Source organism: Alosa alosa, chromosome 17 (genome assembly GCF_017589495.1).
Source record: "Alosa alosa isolate M-15738 ecotype Scorff River chromosome 17, AALO_Geno_1.1, whole genome shotgun sequence".
In the NCBI taxonomy this organism is placed as follows: domain Eukaryota; kingdom Metazoa; phylum Chordata; class Actinopteri; order Clupeiformes; family Clupeidae; genus Alosa; species Alosa alosa.
In genome coordinates this window covers 22,496,856-22,516,020 of record NC_063205.1, presented here as the reverse complement: position 1 = coordinate 22,516,020, position 19,165 = coordinate 22,496,856, and the positions used below count along the sequence as shown (strand labels likewise).

General features: G+C 43.5%; 1 protein-coding gene across 4 annotated transcripts; it reads right to left on the bottom strand.

Annotated features, from left to right (window-relative positions):
• Positions 1–6,866: 6,866 nt before the first annotated feature.
• On the bottom strand, positions 6,867–16,488 carry pfkfb3 (6-phosphofructo-2-kinase/fructose-2,6-biphosphatase 3). Of its 4 annotated transcripts, none has more exons than XM_048268378.1 (17): positions 16,163–16,488; positions 13,642–13,770; positions 13,141–13,237; positions 12,950–13,016; positions 12,754–12,828; positions 12,587–12,643; positions 12,373–12,497; positions 11,902–12,109; positions 11,522–11,668; positions 11,254–11,358; positions 10,773–10,902; positions 10,551–10,613; positions 10,246–10,310; positions 9,769–9,966; positions 9,417–9,439; positions 8,836–8,886; positions 6,867–8,300 (listed from the first exon to the last, which is right to left on the bottom strand). In XM_048268378.1, the coding sequence occupies exons 1-17, from the start codon at positions 16,242–16,244 to the stop codon at positions 8,294–8,296; spliced, it is 1,629 nt and encodes a 542-aa protein (XP_048124335.1). In that variant the 5' UTR covers positions 16,245–16,488; the 3' UTR covers positions 6,867–8,293. The 4 variants fall into 4 exon arrangements, with proteins under 4 accessions (XP_048124335.1, XP_048124336.1, XP_048124338.1 ...); XM_048268379.1 differs by having other exon boundaries at positions 13,642–13,767; XM_048268381.1 differs by lacking the exon at positions 8,836–8,886.
• Positions 16,489–19,165: the final 2,677 nt, after the last annotated feature.

The window sequence follows — 19,165 nt, the reverse complement described above, 5'->3', positions numbered from 1 at the left end:
CAAAACGGACTCCGACTTGGCTTTGTTGCTGCTGAAATTGTAAGTAGCCTACCCTTGGGTGAACTTCGTTTTTGTAATGTGGTTTGATAGTCTCTTGAACAATGTGTTTGCTCGACCGTTTTATTGTGAGCCCTGTATGTGTTTAGCTTGGTTTCTTGATGGCTAGCTTGCTAGCTAGTGGGGGGTTAGCGTAGCAGTCACTTGCTACCGAAGCTGCAGGGGGAGCTATGTCGTGAAAAATGCAAGCCAAAATCAGGCGAAAACCCAGAAACAGCGAAGGAATAACCAGACTTGCATAGGGCTTCTTTAACATGGGCCATTAGGACATTCAACACCCACATGAGCCAGTGAACATCTGATAAAGAATGTGCAACACTTTGTTTTATCTCTCTTTGGGAAGAGCCCAGAGTTACAGGATTGACCATACCACTATGATTAGGGTGTTCCGTGGGCAGTGAGTCAGCGATCTCTCAACAACGATCTCTCAATCTCCGTCAAAGAGTCCTCATGAGTTGTCCAATCACATTTGTCTGACAAAACAACCAACAAAAACAAGTTGAAAATCATGAGGTATGCACAAGCTGGTGAGGAGGATTTTTGTTTGCATGCCATGGATATATGCTACACCTGGAGGATACTAAAAGAAACAATAATAATAATCATCATACTCATCATCATCATCATTGTAATAATACATGTTATCTTGTAAAGCACCAAAGGTCGCTTCACAAATGAAACACAAATGCAAGCAAATGCAAAACATCATCTCAGGGGACTTTTGATAGCGACGGATCTGTCAGATTTAGTAGTTTGCATTCCAAGCAGGTCCAAAGTCCCCTCAGCACTCTCAGGGTTAATCCAGATGCAATGCAGCATCGCACTTCAGCTGCAGATCTCTCAGGGTTAATCCAGACGCTGTGCAGCTGTGCAATTTCTCAAACGTTTTGATACCTGTGTCAACTCTGAAATCACACTCTCAAAACAGTTAACACCCGTGTCTGAACAAAAGCACTCTGGACAAAATGACACATTTTGCTTGCAAAAGGCTGTAACTCTCTCAAAACACTTAAAACATGCAGCAAAAGCAAATCTTGCCTTCAAACACTACAACTTGTTGCCAATTAAAAAACACTCTTTAATCAATCATTACACACTGGACAACAAAATGCAAAATCTAGTTCTCAAAATGAGCATTTTTGCTATGTCTGTTCCATTACTTTCTCATTTTTCTGGTAGGCCTATCAGAAAAAAAACTGTGAAAAGACAAAATGTACTGAATAAAAAAATAATTTATTCATTCCTCCCAAGATGTAACTGCCATTGACATGTAAGACATACAGTAAATACCTAGCAAGATACAGTAAATTTCATTGAACTACAACTTGTCATTTTTCATCCAAATAGACCTACAGTAAACACCTTTTGTACTGTTTTCTCCACCAAATAGGCAATACAGTACTTTGTCTAAATGTGCATTAGATCCATACTTGCAAATAGCAACACAGAACAGACATCTCTTATGTATAATGAATGATTGCTGATTGAAGAATTGTGCAAAGGAGTTTCACACAGGTGTATCAGAGATTTAGACTTATGCAAGGAATCTATACCACCTGTGAAAAGATGTTTTCCTTTTGTTTAGCATGGGAAAACCAATAGAGTTTGGGGCTTTTGAATGACACCTGTGTTAACTGTTTTGCAAAAGGGTGTGAGAAATGTGTGAACCCAATGAAAATGTGTGAACACATTCGCAAGAGATGACTTCTGCTGTGCAAAGAAAGTAGTCATGAAGACCAAGTGGGTTCTAGTTTACTTAAGCAGGTAAAAGCAATCGAGAAAAACTATATTGCTCAAAATCCTTAATTCATCTCTCAAAAGTAAATATCTGTGTCAATGAACATGTCAGTGCCATCAGAATGACAAGTCCTTGTGTCAGTGCACAGATAAGACAGTCAAATTGCTTAGTCATGTTGTCAATATAACAGTGTACTCTGGAGGGATGTTCTGGTGTGAGTGATGAGAGTGATGCAGTCTTCCTACACCTAAACCTACATCTTCCTACATCTTCTGATGTTCCTGTCTGGTGGGCCACAAATTCTCATCCACATCACAACGAATATCTGGCTTGACATATTATGACAACTTGTTCAACCATTTTGCATATAGACTTATGTTATGAACTAATGCCTAAATGTTGCGGGGGGTGAGACTATTCAACAGAGACCCATTATAATACATTTTGATCAACATGTCAACCAATTGATAATGTATGAAACAGCAGAGAATTGTACATAATCATTTGCATGGATGTACCAATGCATTTGCAACTTGTTGCTGCTGCTTTTTTGATGTGCACAAGTGACACAATGATTTGAAGATTGAACAGGTAGTTTTGAGAATTTCAATTCTGATCTGAGAAATGTACCAAAGTGATTGAGACAAACTGTAAAGTCCAAGTATGAATAGATAGAGACCCAGCTGAAGCTCCCATTTTAGAACCATTACGCAGCATGAACTCACTGTAACCTCACAACGCGGAATAATGAAGCGGGCATCACAGGAATGTGCTGCACATTAAGGTAGCCTATTGTGTGTGTGTGTGTGTGTGTGTGTGTGTGTGTGTGTGTGTGTGTGTGTGTGTGTGTGTGTGTGTGTGTGTGTGTGTGTTTGTGTGTGTGTGTGTGACAGAGATATTCACTGTAATGTTCCTATTCATGCATTGGTCTTACCTCAAGCTGAGTGGAATGCCAGTGCAGTCAGCACATGAGGTATGAGAACAGTGGAGGATTAATCAAGTTTGTGTATGTGTGTGTGTGTGTGTGTGTGTATGGGTGGGTGGATGTGTATCTCTGTCAGCACTTGATGTGTGGAAACAGCGGATGATGGAGAGGTATTCACTGTATGCACAGTGCTATCCAAACACACACACACAGATCTCACCTCTGAACTGGCTGAATAGTTTCCATACCAATATGGAGCAGCACATTAACAGACTAGACTGCATGTGTGTGTGTGTGCATTTGCATGTGTATATGTTTGAATGTGTGTGTGTGCATTTGCGTGTGTGTGTGTTTCTGTGTGTGTGTGTGTGTGTGTATGTGTGTGCATTTGCTTGTCTGTGTGTGTGTGCATTTGCGTGTCTCTCTCTCTCTCTCTGTGTGTGCGTGTATGTGTGTGTGCGCGCATCTGCGTCTCTCTCTCTCTCTCTCTCTCTGTCTCTCTCTCTCTGTGTGTGTGTGCATTTGCGTGTCTCTCTCTCTGTGTGTGTGTGTGCGTGCGTGTGTGCGTGTCTGTGTGTGTGTGCATTTGCGTGTCTCTCCCCTCTCTCTCTCTGTGTGTGTGTGTGTGTGTGTGTGTGTGTGAAGGAGATACTGGCCGTAATGTTCCTATTCAAACATGCTCAGACATCAGCTCTGAAGTTGCACAGTCAGCGCCCCAATTCAGAGCCTCAGGGCAAGACTGGGAGATATGCCGTGTATGCACAGTCCTTTACACACACACACACACACACACACACACACACACACACACACACACACACACACACACACACATACACATACACATCACACACACACACACACACACCATGCAAACAAGCATGTTTCTCCATAGTCCTATGTCACTATAGTTTTATATACGCAATCCTCTTCACACACACACACACACACACACACACACACACACACACACACACACACACACACACACACACACACACTATATGTATACTCCCATCCAATTACACTTGTGAAATCTGTGTACCACTATACAACCACTCATACATCTATGCAAACATTCCTGTCTGTCTGTAGTCTATAGTTTACAGATATGTATATAAACATGTATATATATATCCCTATTATCTATCCAATAAATGAGGCATTGTCGTTGAGATATAAATCACAAAGTAAAAAATAAAATAAAAAAAAACTTTTCTGTGTTTTCTTGGTCAAGTAAACAAAACAACTTTGAATCAAATGAGCATGGGTGTGCATGCTTAACATGGGTGAGCATACCTAACATGGGAGTGGATACTTAACATGGGTGTGCACACCTAACATGGGAGAATACTTAACATGGGTGTGAATACCTAACATGGGAGTGGATACTTAACATGGGGGTGGATCCTTAACATGGGTATAGATACTTACTGTAACATGGGGGTGGATACTTAACATGGGAATTACTTAACATGGGAATGGATACTTATCATGGGTATATGGATACTTAACGTGGGTGTTCATACCTAACATGGGTGTGCATACTTAAAATGGGTATGGATACTTAAGAGTGGATACCTTAACTGCAGGTATCTCCCATCTTGAGTCTCACTTGCCAGTGCACAGAGGCAGAGGACACATACACACACACACACACAAGGTAGAGGACACACAGACAGGCAGGCGTGCACACACACACACACACACACACACACCAGAGGACACCAATCAGTCAGACGGGCAGACAGGCAGATAAAGGGACAAGTAGGTCACCGATTCAGCAGCTGGGAAAGCTGACATGCACGTGACCTGAATCTGTCAGAGAGCTAACTGGTTAAAACTATGTTAAACAAACACTCACACACCCACACTGCAGTGGGACCATATTACAGTATTAGTAGGAATTAGTATAAATTTGCATTTGGTATGTTTTTATTCGTTTAGTAGGTCTCCACGTGCCATAGACCACATTGGGAACTGTAGAATTAAAACTTGTGTGATGCGATGTGATGTGTATATCTGGTGTTTGTGTGTGTGTGTGTGTGTGTGTGTGTGTGTGTGTGTGTGCATATAACGCCAAATCAGTTCATATTTCTAATATATTCATCCTGAAGAGGTCTTCAGATGAGTAACTGTGAAATTGTATGTGTCTAAACAATAGCAGGTGCTATCTGTCTATCAGGGGTTTGGCTCTATGAATTAGAGACAGCTAGCTTGCATGTTTCCTTGTAACACTTCCTGTCAAAAATTGAGCTTCTGCTGAACAGACTCAAAGTGGCATTGTGTGTGTGTGTGTGTGTGCGTGTGTGAGCATGCTGCAGCTGGCAGACAAATGGAGTGACTCGACCTGTCTGCATCACCATGACAACTACCGTGAGACACGCCAGCCAACTGTACAGGTTCATCAAGGAGACCGCTGAAGGTTAGCCCGTATTAGGGCCAGCCCAAATAGAAAGGGAGAGAGAAGGAAAGAGAGAGGGAGGGAGAGAGGGAGGGAGAGAGAGAGGGAGAGAGAGAGGGGGAAGAGGGGAGACTGAGAAGGAAAGGAGGGAAAGAAAAAGAAAGAGGGAGGGAGGGAGAGTGAGAAAGAGAGAGAGTGAGAAAGCTGGCTCGCCAACTCGCCTGGACCGTCTAGACCGTGGCAGGAGTGATTCTCGTGGTCAAGTACAAAGGATTCGCTTTCACTGACCTCGATTCCGAAAGGCTAAATCAATCCTAGCCCACATACCAACCGCACTGGACGGGCGTCTGAGAAAGGGCAGAAAGAGTGTTATGTTCAAAGGGACTATTTTATGTTAAGTGATATGGTCCTATGGGTTTCTTATTAGGCCGCGCATTGATACTGTTCTGAATGCATTGAACTGAGCTGTATGCGTTGCAAGAAGCAAGCAAAGTTCACAAACATGAGGCCAGTATGTTGTTCGTTTGTGTAAGGGTAGAAACAGATAGAGAGAGAGAGAGAGAGAAAGAGATTGAGAGATGAAGAAGGTGTATAGGAAGTTAAAGATGAAAAGAAGCTTCTTGAAAAGGATGTGTGACGCTCACTTTGGTTTCTGACTGGAAGTCGTCAATAGTGACCTCCCTCACCATGGTAACTGGGAAACACAGAATAGAGAGACAAAGACAGGAAAGTTAGTTTAAGAAAGCTATGTGTGTGTTTGTGTGTGTGGATGAGGGTCTGTGCGAGTTAATGAGTTTCCGAAACATGAGTATGTTTCCATGACATCCACTAAGACATTCGGTCCTAATTTACACTACATAAGTGCAACAAGCACACATGGACAAGAGCAATCATATGAAGCGAGAGAGCATTACAAATAGCATATTTGTGCTCATAGCATCTTGCTCATGGTACTTTTGTGAATTTATTAAATTAGTTTTAGATAATTTCTTCTAGTTGTCTTTGAACTTTGCAGATCATTTGAATTCTATATCAATTTATATTCTGTCAAAGAAGAGAGAGATAGATAGATAGATAGATAGATAGATAGATAGATAATTTATTTATCCGGGGGAACATTTTAATTTAATTTAGTTTAGGTGTTCAATTTGTATGATTTTTGTGTAGCATACACACACACACACACACACACATAGACAAACACAAGCACACACAAACACATTCAGGAGTTTTACTGTGTAACTACGTAAATGTAAAATGTAAATCAGGTTTCTAGGCCAAGTATACTGGCGTATACAAGGAATTTGGTCTGCATTTATCCCATTTGTGAATTAGTGAACACACAGTGAGGTGAAGCACACACTAAACCGAAGCAGTAAACGGCCTTGCTACAGCAGTGCTAGGGGTGCAGTGAGGGGTTAGGTGCCTTGCTCAAGGGCACTTCAGCCGTGCCTACTGATCTGGGATCGAACCGGCAACCTTTGGTTACAAGCCCGAAGCCCTAACCAGTAGGCCACGACTGTCCCTTGTTTCTAAAAACAAGAAAATGAAGAGGAAAGAGTGTATGTACAATGTTTAACACATACCTTACTAGACACGTATCATATACTGTTACCAGTGAGGACACACACTTACACACATACACAAACACAAGTACACACTCACATCCAGGAAGTATGCTAACTATTTTCTGTTTGTAAAAACAAAGAAATGAAGTGGAAAGATGAGACACTTAAAAAAAGTTTGTTTCCATGGGAACATTTATTGGTCCAGCAAATGCAAAATAAACTATTTACATTTCTCAGAGATACACGTCTCTACACAACTTTCAAAATAAATAAATAGTGTTAACAAAATGATATTGCTTTTTTTCTTTTAAAAAATAATATTCAAGTATCACAAGCAAAATAAGCTCGACTGCATGTGTTAGTTAACAATGACAGAAGGATGAGATGTCACATTCAGATCACGTGACTAAATTATTCGCCTTTTAGCCAATCAGAAACCAGACACAGTTCATCTGATAGAACTCCACAACAGAGTTCAATACAGCTCATGCTATAAAAACCTCACAGGCAATCCGGCACAAATCCAACAACTTTTCCCAACTCTGCTCTTAGTGTTGTTAACAGTATTTTACAATTCTTTGTACAATTGGCTACATTGATTAGAGCTGAAATACAAAAAAAACAAATAAACAAAAATAAGCAACTGTTTTGGTAACAGCTTGAAGTCAACAAGCAACATCTACCAAATATCCCACTAACAAGTGTACAAAGACATTACCAGAGCAGATTATTGAACCTGTGCAGTTAGTTCACAGCGTAAAGAGCAACACAATCCAATATGAAATATGTTTACAGGATAAGATTATGGTGGCTGTACATAGAAAGATACTTTACAACGAAATGTTAAGATATGTCTATAAAAAAATATATAGACAGAAGCCCGAGCCCAATCTAAGAGGCAGGAGACTTGATAGCAGCCTGTACACGCTAGGCACTCTAGGCAATTCATTAATCAGATATAATCAATTAATTAAAGTTTGATTCAATCCTGTTAGAAAATCAGAAACAACAATACACATAAATGTCGTGCGTACTCCCATTCTTAACACAAGACTCTTTCCTGATTGAAAATGCCATTCCATAAACATACTCTTTTTTCACTTTCTCACTTTTGTTTCTTGCTCTCTCTCTCTCACACACCCACCCACCCATAACACACACACACACACACACCCACACACACACCCACACACACACACACACACACACACACACACACACAGCAGTAGCAGCAAAACATGTTACACCCTGTAGCCATTCCTCGTCATCACACAGCGACAAGACTTAGATAATTAGTCCATCGAAAGTAAAATAAGACAAAAGAATGAAGCAGCTTCACTGAAATAGTTAGCATTAGTGCTCAAGCTAGTAGAGCCCTTTTTGGGGTTGGTGCCCATGGCACTGCCCACAATATGCCCACAGATGTGGGCACTGAGCAGCCTTGCCTGGGCACTGCTACCAAAAAAACACACTAAAAGCATCAGGCCTCGCCAACACAGCCTCGCCAGTTCCACCCCTTCTTGGTTAAGGGTCAGGTGACGTGCCGGAGCAATCTCATTGGCTGAGCTGGGGGCGTTCTCGGCAATCTAGTGACCCCCTGTTCAGGTTCTGAGGAGAGAGAGAAGGAGGGAGGACAGGGGAGGAGAGGCCGTTTTAGAACAGGCAAACTGTTGGACAGCTAAATAAAGCCACAGGAAGAGGAGACAATCAAGCCCCCATGACTAAGCTATCCTACACTACAACTGGCATTAAGGCTCAAAATGGACATATCAGCTCATTATGACAAACACACACAACACACACACTCACTCACTCACACACACACACACACACACACACACACACACACACACACAGACACAGACACACACACACACACTCACAGACGCCTGCACACAAACACACACACTAACCAAATTTAGATTCTGTGTGGGTGTTAAGGGGTCAGTCATGACATTTGATGTGTGAGTATTCCTAGGTGTGTGTGTGCCTGTGTGTACTGGCATGCAGCTAAGCGTGTTTGTGTCACACACACACACACACACACACACACACACACACACACACACACACACACACACACACACACACACGCATGCTCGCGGATGACAAACACATGACTAGCTCATCAGAGTATGTTTACCTCTGAAATACCAGCATAGACATCATTTTGAGGTAGTGCACAAAAGAGCAGCTTTAGGAATGAAAGTGATGAAACACACACAGAACGCACACACACACACACACACACACACACACACAAACAGAAGACACACAAGCGGTTAATGCATGACAGAAAGTTGGCTTAAGTACTAATGGTGAAAACACACTCACAGTTAAGACATGAAAGGAAGAGGGTTAGTACACTGACAGAGGGACACACACACACACACACACACACACACACACACACACACACACACACACACACACACACACATGCACACACGTGCGCAAACACACACACAGTGGCTGCGGTTATATAATTATGTTTGAGAGAGATAAAATGGCAAGAACGAAAGAACATTCAGAGGAAGTGATGCAACAGAGAATAGAACATGTTGGTATGGATGACTGGTGTGCATGAATAAACACACACACACACACACACACACACACACACTCACACACACCTACTACTAACAAGTAACTGATTCACTGTCCCAAACCAACACTAAAAGGAAAGATTGAAGTGAAAGGTTTCGAAAGAGGAGTGATACTCACAGACAAGCTTTGCCAAGCCAGTGCTGTCATGCCAGGTGAAGAGAGGAAAGGAGGACAGAAGAAAACCACAGATGAAGAGAAAAAAGGGGGATAGAAAAAACAGAGAGTAAGATGAGACCGTTTGAACACTAAGAGAGGGTAAGCGTGATAATGTTGTAATCTATAGCAGAGAAGCAAAGGAAATGCCGAGGTAAAAGAAAATCTCATGTGAGTTTGTGTGTGTGTGTGCAGTCAATATATAACTTCTTGTATGAGTTTTTCTGTGTGTGCAGTCAGTATAGTGTTTGTGTGTGTGTGTGTGTGCAGTCAGTATAGTGTGTATGTGTGTGTGTGTGTGTGTGTGTGTCCTCACCGGTCCAGCGAGAGCCAGCGGCAGGTGTGTGGAGCTGCAGAGGGCCAGCGCACTGGGCAGAGGTCCAGCCAGGCCCTCGGGCAGCAGGCCGGACGGCTCGTCCAGCCCCTCCATGCGGGGCTTCTTCAGGGGCTCAGGGCTGGTCAGAGGAGTCACACTGTTCCTGCGGATCAGTGAGCCTGGACCGCGCTTCACCTCCTACAGAGAGAGAGAGAGAAAGGGAGAAAGGGAGAGAGAGAGGGAGAAAGAGGGAGAAAGAGAGAGATGGATGGATGAAGAGAGAGAGAGAAAGAGAGGGGGAGGGAAAAGAGGGGGGAGAAAGAGGCAGAGAGAGGGAGAGAGAGAGGGTGAGAGGGAGAGAGAGAGTGCAAATCTAGGTCAGGCATACCTTTCCCAGTGCTGAGCACAATGTTTGTTATTCAGGGAGAGCAGTTTGTTTTTGCTTGTGCTTGTGTTTTGTTTTGTGTATGTGTTTACCTCAGGCCTTTCCCTGTGTGTGTTCACTGCCTCCACATTGAGCGAGATAGACTCCACTTTGCAACCTGAACATACGTAAACAATAAACATTTACTTTAGTCTGCATGCAAAACCGTATGTGTGTGTGTGTGTGTGTGTGTGTGTGTGTGTGTGTGTCTGTGTGTGTGTGTGTGTGTGTGTGTGTGTGTGTGTGTGTGTGTGTGTGTTGTGTGTTGTGTGTGTGTGTGTGTGTGGTGTGTGTGTTGTGTGTGTGTGTGTGCGTGTGCGTATGTGTGTGTATGTGTGTGTGTGTGTATGTAGCTTACCATAAGCCACAGGTGTGAGCTTCAGGACAGTGTGAAGAGGACACTTAAGGTATGGCATCTCATCTGCAACACAAGTTCAAGGTTCAGAGGTCATGCCAGGGTTACCATACAGGCCGAATGGTGACACCCATCTCTACCCATAATTCCATTTCTGTTTCTTACTCCATCACTCTCCACCAATCAGAGCCTGTGTTAGTGTGCGGCGTTGCCTTAGGGACTCACCTGCACTCTTGTCCAGGAAGTAAGCCAGCAGGCACCGCATCACGGCCTGGTGACAGATCACCAGAACGTTCTCCTGACGTTCCAGCTCCATGATAACCGGTTCCACGCGCTGCACCAGATCCTGGTATGACTGCAGGAACACATACACACACACAAAGGCTTGTTTACATTCGACCGATTGAGAGTCATACAAAGGGAAGAGTTCAAAAGTTGAAAGGGAAATGCGGGTGAATGCTGTTTATGTGTATGTTTACAACTGCTAGCAACAATTCACTCATTCAATATTTAACCTTTCTTTAACCTGACTTCTCAACTAATGACTGACTATTTGATTCTTAAACTCTTACGCTGATGTAGACAAGTCCATAAAACGAGTGTATTGGGGGGGACTGTGAGAGTCAGCATTAGCCTTTAGTTAGCATACCTCTCCAGAAGGGAAGTGGTAGTAGTGAGAGTTAGCGTTAGCCTTTAGTAAGCATACCTCTCCAGAAGGGTAGCGGTAGTAGTACTTGTCCTCATCTCTCAGGGCAAACTCGTCGGGATACTTCTCCTTCACTTCCTCATATGTCATTTCCTCACACACACCCTACACAAAACACACACACACTTTATCAGAGGGGCTTCTATACTTTCTGATACCACATTCAACGACTAGTTGATCAATTCAACTCGCTTTATCAATTTTATCGATTCGGTCAATTGATTGATTGATTCATTCATTGATTGATTGGGCTGTGTAGTGTACTCACAGCATCAATCTCGTTGAGGGCCTTCCACTGTTCGTAGGGCAGGCCAAGGGCCTCGGCCGTCTGGATGCTGCGCCTCAGCTGACTGGTCCAAACGCGCAGGTCCTTCAGGTTCTGCTCCTCCACGAAGCCGGCCAGCGCCAAGGCAAACTGGCGGAGGACACACACATTCACATGAATCACTACTTCTTTCACTCACTCACTCTCTTTCTTTCTTTCTCTCTTTCTTTCTTTTTTTGTCCTCCACAAAACTGGCCAGGGACAAGGTAGACTGGCACAGAGAAGACACATTAATCACTAGAGTCAGAGTCCCTGTCTCTCTGCCTCTAAAACTCTCTCTTTCAATCCATCACATCATCTCTCTCTCTCTCTCTATTTCGTACCTTTCTGCCACGCGACGACAGCCCCTCGTCTCCTCCCAGCTTGCCCTGCAGGTTGTCCTGGCTCTCGCCATGGCGACAGAGGTAGATGGTGCGGGGCTGGACGTGGATGTTCATCAGGTAGTACACAATCTTGCTCTGGATGTGGTCCTGGATGCGGTTGGCAAGGAAACGGCGGCCCACGTCAATCACCTTGATGAAGGACATGTTCCTGGGGAGAGAGGAGAGGGAAGGCCGTCAAGAGACCTAACGCGACAGCAGCATGGTGAGAAGGGTGATTATCACAATGTTTTTGAGTCATTACTGATGTGAGACATTGATACACTGATCCTTCGAGATGGCTGGATGGATTTTTCCATCATACTGTCAGAGGATTAATAGAAATTGATTTAGTCAATTGTTTGATAAATGATTGTGTGTGTGTGTGTGTGTGAGCGTGAGCGTGAGTGTGAGCGTGAGTGTGAGTGTTTGTACCTGTCGTAATTGTCAGGGTCCAGGGGTTCGTAGCTCTGTTTGTAACACTCGATCCTCTTCTGGAAGTCTTCCATGGCATCTGTCTTATTGCAGTCCTGATAATCTGGACATGACACCTTCACTTCCTGTTCAGAGAGGAAGTCGATGGTAAGACTGTTGTCATGGGAACAGTGGGAGTATTTGCAAATTCTTTTGGACTCAGACAGACACTTACCATTATATTTGAAGCTATAACGCTGGGATCATCACAAACGGACTCGATGAAGAAGATCTGTGAAAAGACATTACTATCATTATTAAAAAGCATTCTCACACAAACATGGAAACTCATGAACATGATCACTCATACACGCACAGATACACACACAAACGTTAACACACCTTGAAGCCATTTTCATTGCCAAAGTTGAGGACCATATCTCTTCTCTCCCTTGTAGTATTCGTGGCATCAAACACCTAAATAAAAAAACACAAGAAACATTAGTGATGAAAGGAAAGGAAAGGATGGATGATGGATGGATGGATGGATGAGTGAAGGGGTGAAAAGATGGACAGCATAAGGAGGAAATTAACTCACTGCGACTTGACCCCCCTCCTCGGTGAGGTACACTTTGACATCCCTCAGGGCTGCCGAGGCACATTGACTGAGGAAAAGAGAATGACAAACACATCAGTTATTTACTACACACAAACAATAACAACTACAACTCCCATGGTGCACTGGGAGGTCATGCAAGAGCTTGGCGTGTCTGAGGTGAACTAACTCACTTCCTGATCTTCACGGCATCCTTATTGTCTGCTTTGAAGAAGTCAAAGGAGCTGTAGTGTTTAACTGCCTCTCTCCTATACTCTCCGACGTTGAAGACTGAAAACCACCACACACACACAGAAAACAAACATTTATGAATAAATAAAAATGAAAAAATTGAACTGGTAAACTGTGTGAGAAGAACAGTCGGAGAGCATAATCCATGTGAATACAAGGGAAACAGGAAACTCCTCCTGAGGGAACAATGACTAAGCAGCAAAGTCTGGGAACTTCAACAGTCAAAAGCCCCGGACCCAAAAATGCCCCCCCTCCCCAGAGTGTTATGACGGAATTAAAGCACACTTGTACAAAATACCCAGCTTTGCTTCCTGGAATAGGTTTAATGTATACAGAAATAGCTCACCCAGAATAAAAATACACACACACACACACAAAGAGAGAGACACACACACACACACACACACTCATCTCACTCATTCACTCACTGACTCAACACTCACCTTTAGTGGGCATGCCAATCCAGTTGAGGTAGCGTGTGAGTTTCCTGGACATGTAGGTCTTGCCCCGGGCAGGGAGACCCACCATGACGATCATAGTGGGGGGGTTGGCCAGATGGGGGCCTCGCCCTGCTGAGAGAAAGGGGGGAGGTTAGCATCCTTTATTAGATGACTGTAACCTGCATATAGCATCCTTTATTAGATAAATGTAACCTGCATAATTACACTTAAATACGCATAAATCAAACCATGTAACAAAATACATTAAAATGCCAATCAACAAGGCTTACAGCATCACCTAAGGATGCATACAGCAGGTAAGCCACTGTTCCTACACATCCCATAATGTGCATAACAGAGCACCATTATCTATTTATGCAGCCTGTAGTTCATTTATAGCATTGAGGGCAGCTGACAAGCAGATTGCAGCTATTTATAGACTGAATGTGTGCATCAAAAATCTGGATTATTTATTTTCATCTGTGTGAATGCTGCACATGACCCAGTAATCCCATGAAAAATTCTCTGGAGGCTCTCTGCTTTTCTCTCTCTCACACACACACACACACAAGGTCAAAGATGCTGGATTTGTGAGAGAGAAAAAGAGACAACAGTGACAAGCCCCCCTTCCTCTAGCCCACCGATCCACGTGCAGGGAGAGCATGTGCTCTGGCACCAGCGCCCCTTCCCACACACACACACACACACGTCAACTTGGCATGCAAGCCACTCCACCGCTCCAGAGAAGACCCACTAGCCCACAGGCAGTGCACAAACTAGGTCACACACACACACGTGCACACACACACAGGCTCTAAGACACACAATAACTGTAATGTGCACGTGAGTGACTCTGCTGAAATAAATTGACTGTAAGGGATCAGGAAAAGAGCTGCTGCCTCATAGCATGCACTCCTACAGTAGCACTGGAGGATAGTGTGTGTGTGTGTGTGTGCGTGCGTGCGTGCAAGCAAGTTCATTCAGAAGAGCAGTCTTGCATGCATATCAATTGGCTAATTTAGACACTCCGTTTAGGCCTCTGTAATCTCCTCTAAGAACATCCTGAGTGGAAATGCAGTCAGCAAGATCGGGGTTGATCCCATTACCGGCATTCACACACACACACGCGCGCGCGCGCTATCAGTGAACCTCAATGACAGAGCAGAAATACATGTCAAGACCGAACCTACACATCATGTTTCAAAAACATGATACCTCGATAATCTACATGCGATTTTACATTAAAGTTTAGTAGCCTTGCAGACACCATGCAAGACATGTAGCCTACATTTGACTGTCTGTAAAAATCCAAGGTCATAGATATCAGTCTTCCTTCAGAGGTGTCTATACGTAACGACCAAGTATGGCAACGGGAGGTTGGGTATGTTTGTGTGTCTGGCATCAGATCAGCGCAACGCCGGGTGCCCGCCAACAGTAACGACACCATTGTGTACCGTGCCAATTACTGCATCCAGATAGAACACGGTCCAACGTCATTCAATTAAGCGACACCTTTTCAGGGAAGGAGCGATGAGTAAGCACTCGGCCCGGGCATAAAGTCTCACTGGGCTGCCGACGGATGTGCGATGACCAATCAGAGCTGAACGAAACATTTTTTTTTTTAGTGTGTGTGTGTGTGTGTGTGTGTGAGAGAGAGAGAGTACCACGTCTACATCCAGGCTCACGCACAGACCTGCGCTGACTCAGACAATCCTGATAAGAGAACGTAAAAGGCGCGAGCGTCACGCGTTGTTATGGCTACCACATCTCAATCACGATGTATTTAGGATGTGACTTTGAGTGGTCTGTGCACTCTGCAGCATAAATAATCATGCACACACTAACTTACTCAGTGCATGCATCTTCACCTGGTGTTTTGGCCTTTCCTTCACTAACACAGAGAGAATAACCTTCTCCAAATATCCCATAATAGCCTATGCCTCGCCTCCAGGACTGAAACGTGAGCTCTGCGAGGTGATCTGTTACAATAGAGTAGACTGGCCGCTGTTACCTATAAGGGTTCCTTTCCTTCAAAATGAAATACCCGGAGCGGCGAGGGGATTCCCGTGCGTCATTTACAGAAACTGGCATTTGAGTTCATGCGCAGCGGGGAAACAGAGAGGGGCTTATCAGAGGTATAGGCTACCTTCCTTTTAAGGTTTTCCATGGGCGAAGAATGGAATAAGAATAATCTCTCTCTGAGCACTGGTAGGCTATCAGTGTTTTAGATGTGCAATATATTAGTTTTAACCGTCAAGTGTAACGTTACAGGTGTAAACCAGATGGTGGATCTGATAAAAAAAAACGTATAACCATTTAGTGAAATAGCCCACCCCTAAGTATTAATGCGCAAAAATACACAAACCGCTGGACACATAGATTATTTTACATCATGATAAATAGACACACAATCAGAATCCTGGTAATCACATCATCGGATAGGTTAGTCCACTCACCCGACCTGCAAAAATCATATGCCCGTTGGCTATCTCTCCTAAACAACCTAATGACATCAAAAACTTACCACGCGTGGGCACAGCCGGTTTATCATCTTTAGATGGAATCCAGAGCTTTTGGATCCGGTTCTGGGTCAGTTCTCTTGGCATTCCTTGGTGGTCGACGGATAGAGGTGCAGAAATGATGGATCAGTCGGCAAGACCAAAATCCCTCGTTTAACGAAATATATGTAAGTTACTGACAGTAAATCTGGTCTTGACTATCTATATTCTCCGAAGTCTGAACTATACAGTAAATATTGAATAGAAAGAAAAGACGTGGAGAGTCTTCAAGAATGAAGTCGCGCCGTTGTCCAGTTGTTAGCTATTCTCAGTGTCGGGTAAGCTTCCAGACCCGGCGCCCCAGATCCGCTTTTTAACTGCGCTTGGAAGGAAGCGCAACGTGACTGGGTGACGACATCCAGAGGGCGTAGACAGGCGCTCGCTCTCGGTTATGCGACGCCATCTTGTGGAATGTTGTGGGTCCGTGCGCAAGAGCTCCATAAAAATGCAACTGGGTAAAAAAGAAAGAAAGAAAGAAAAAAAAACTTCCAACTGTCTATGTAGGCTATCTTCAAGTCTGAACTGATGTTCTGCAAATTAATACAAAACATATGATACTCTGGCAAAGGCTTGAGTATAGCCTAGGAAAGCGTCTGTAATGCTTACGGGTAATAAATGCATTTTCAAAGAAAATTGTGGACATAAATTGTTAATAAATGGCATCATCCGAAGATGATGCATGGCCATAAATGCATGACAATATATAATTACGTAGCCAGCGGTCATATCAATCCTAATGGGATAGTCCGGCTGCACGTGAGGACTGTCACGTCAACAAGAACTTGAAACTTGAGAGGGGTGAGACAAAGACGGTTGGTGAGACTACCCATTTTGTTCCCTACAGCATCTCTACACCTACCCTTTGCGGTAGGTTTTCAGTGATGTTTATTTCCGCTATTGTTTATTTGCAGTGAGGTAAATACAAAAGTTAATTAGACTGTGTGTGAGATGGTTAATCATCACTTGCGCTCAAGTTCTAGTAGGGAATTTGAGCGGTCCGAGGTAACTTCTCTCTGGAGTCATCGACTACAGTCGCAACTGCACGTAGCCTGCCATCCATTGCCACATAGAACTGGGGACAGGGCGTTGACGCCAGGAGGCAGAGACCCGAAGTGATGGACAGGATTAGTGTGAACTGCCTTGCTTTTTGAACTTGTCCCTGTTTATAATTTCAGTTGTTGTCGTAGACGAAACAGTTCATCTTTCAGAAGGGTGTGACTCAAAGAAACAGACAAAGGTATTCTAGGGTTCTCCATTAGCCCGAGGTAGAATGTGTGTGCAGTGTAGCTCAATATCCTAATGGAAAATAATATTCAGAATTAAAAAAAAAAGAAGTGGTTTAAAAATAAATGATCGAAACGGCGCTGGTAGCCTACTTGTAAATAGTGTTTGTAGGCTATGAGTTGCATACAATAATGGTAGGGAGTGTTTGTAAGTGTCACGAATGTGATGCATTAAGAAACCTGGATGGAAAGACAGTAGCCTACTCAATGTATTTGCCTTTCTCAGGACTTAGCGTTCCGAAGTCAAAACAAAAACTCGAAAACAGACATACTCTGGCATGTAGGCTACTTTTGGCTTTGTCATGCGTAGAACGGTAATCTCACTGAATCGAACAAGTTAAGTTCACTTGAAAAGTCGTTTCGGAGAAAGACGACTACTGAAGAAATAACGGAGATAAAACAAATGTAGACACCCTTGACATGAATGTCTACAACTTGGTCAGTTGCACCTCTCTATAGTCTTAGTAAACTACTAGAGATGTCAAGTCAAGTCGGCTTTTATTGTCAATTTCTTTACATGCACTGGTCATACAAAGAATTTAAATTTCGTTTCTTACTTTCCCTTTCCCACTTAGATGTGTGTTGTAGGCTATTATTGTCTATTATTGTATAGGCCTACAATTAAGTCCTTTTGACATACTCTTACCTATTTTCATTTTCCTCAAATCAAAACATTTGCCTCTAATGTAGATAAATGATTGATGACCCCCAGAATTACCACTGTAAACATGTTAAGGATCTCTTGTTAAGACTTCAAAGATGAAAGGTTTGCTGGGACAAGCGACTTTACAACCTACTTTGCACACACAGCTTGCTGCAAAGTGGGTGAGTGAATAGTCCTTAAATCTGCCAATTTAGTCCATCTCACACAGAGAATGTAAGCAAGCAAGGTGCCAGTGATATTACGCAAATTAATTAATGACATAACACCCTCAGGAGGGAAGTGTGTGTGTGTCGCTTCTAGAGCCTAGAAGATTGAATGAATACCCCACTACCAGCACCACACACACACACACCTTCACCTTTGATAAAGATTTCATTAACTCACTGCAATTCTCACAGGTCCTCTCTTTTCTTACATAAATTCTCCCCTCACAGACTTCCATCTATCACTGACCCACTCTTCTCTGACGAACACGAACACACACACACACACACACACACACACACACACACACACACACACACATGTCTATCATTAGATTATAGAACAGCACCTAAGCCTGTGGGAGGCTCTGCGTTATGTCAGTCTCTGAATGTAGGTTTCCCCTATTTCTGCCACCAACAGTGGTAGGGAAAAAAAAGTTCCTGTTATGCAAATCCAGCCAATTAACGGAAACCCAAAATGCCTTCAGAGTCTTCACAAAAGAACAGGGCACTCCAGGCAATCTGAGATTCGGCTTGTTCTTCGATGACTCAATCGCACCCTGGCCTGACCTCATCAGGCTCACCTTATTAGGAGGAGAAAAGGTTACAATATGACAGCCGTCACAAGAGCATGATGGCTCTTGTTTGTAAAGGAGTTAAAAGGGCTTAAAGCAAGCGAGGGAACATGCAGTGCCTGAAGTTATGATCAATTTTTAAATCCTAAATTCTGGCACTGCACCTGAGAACTTGAAGCCCTGAGGCTATCTCCTCTAGCTTTGGAAAGGTGTTAAAAGGGCCAAAGGATGTCTGCACCTGAAC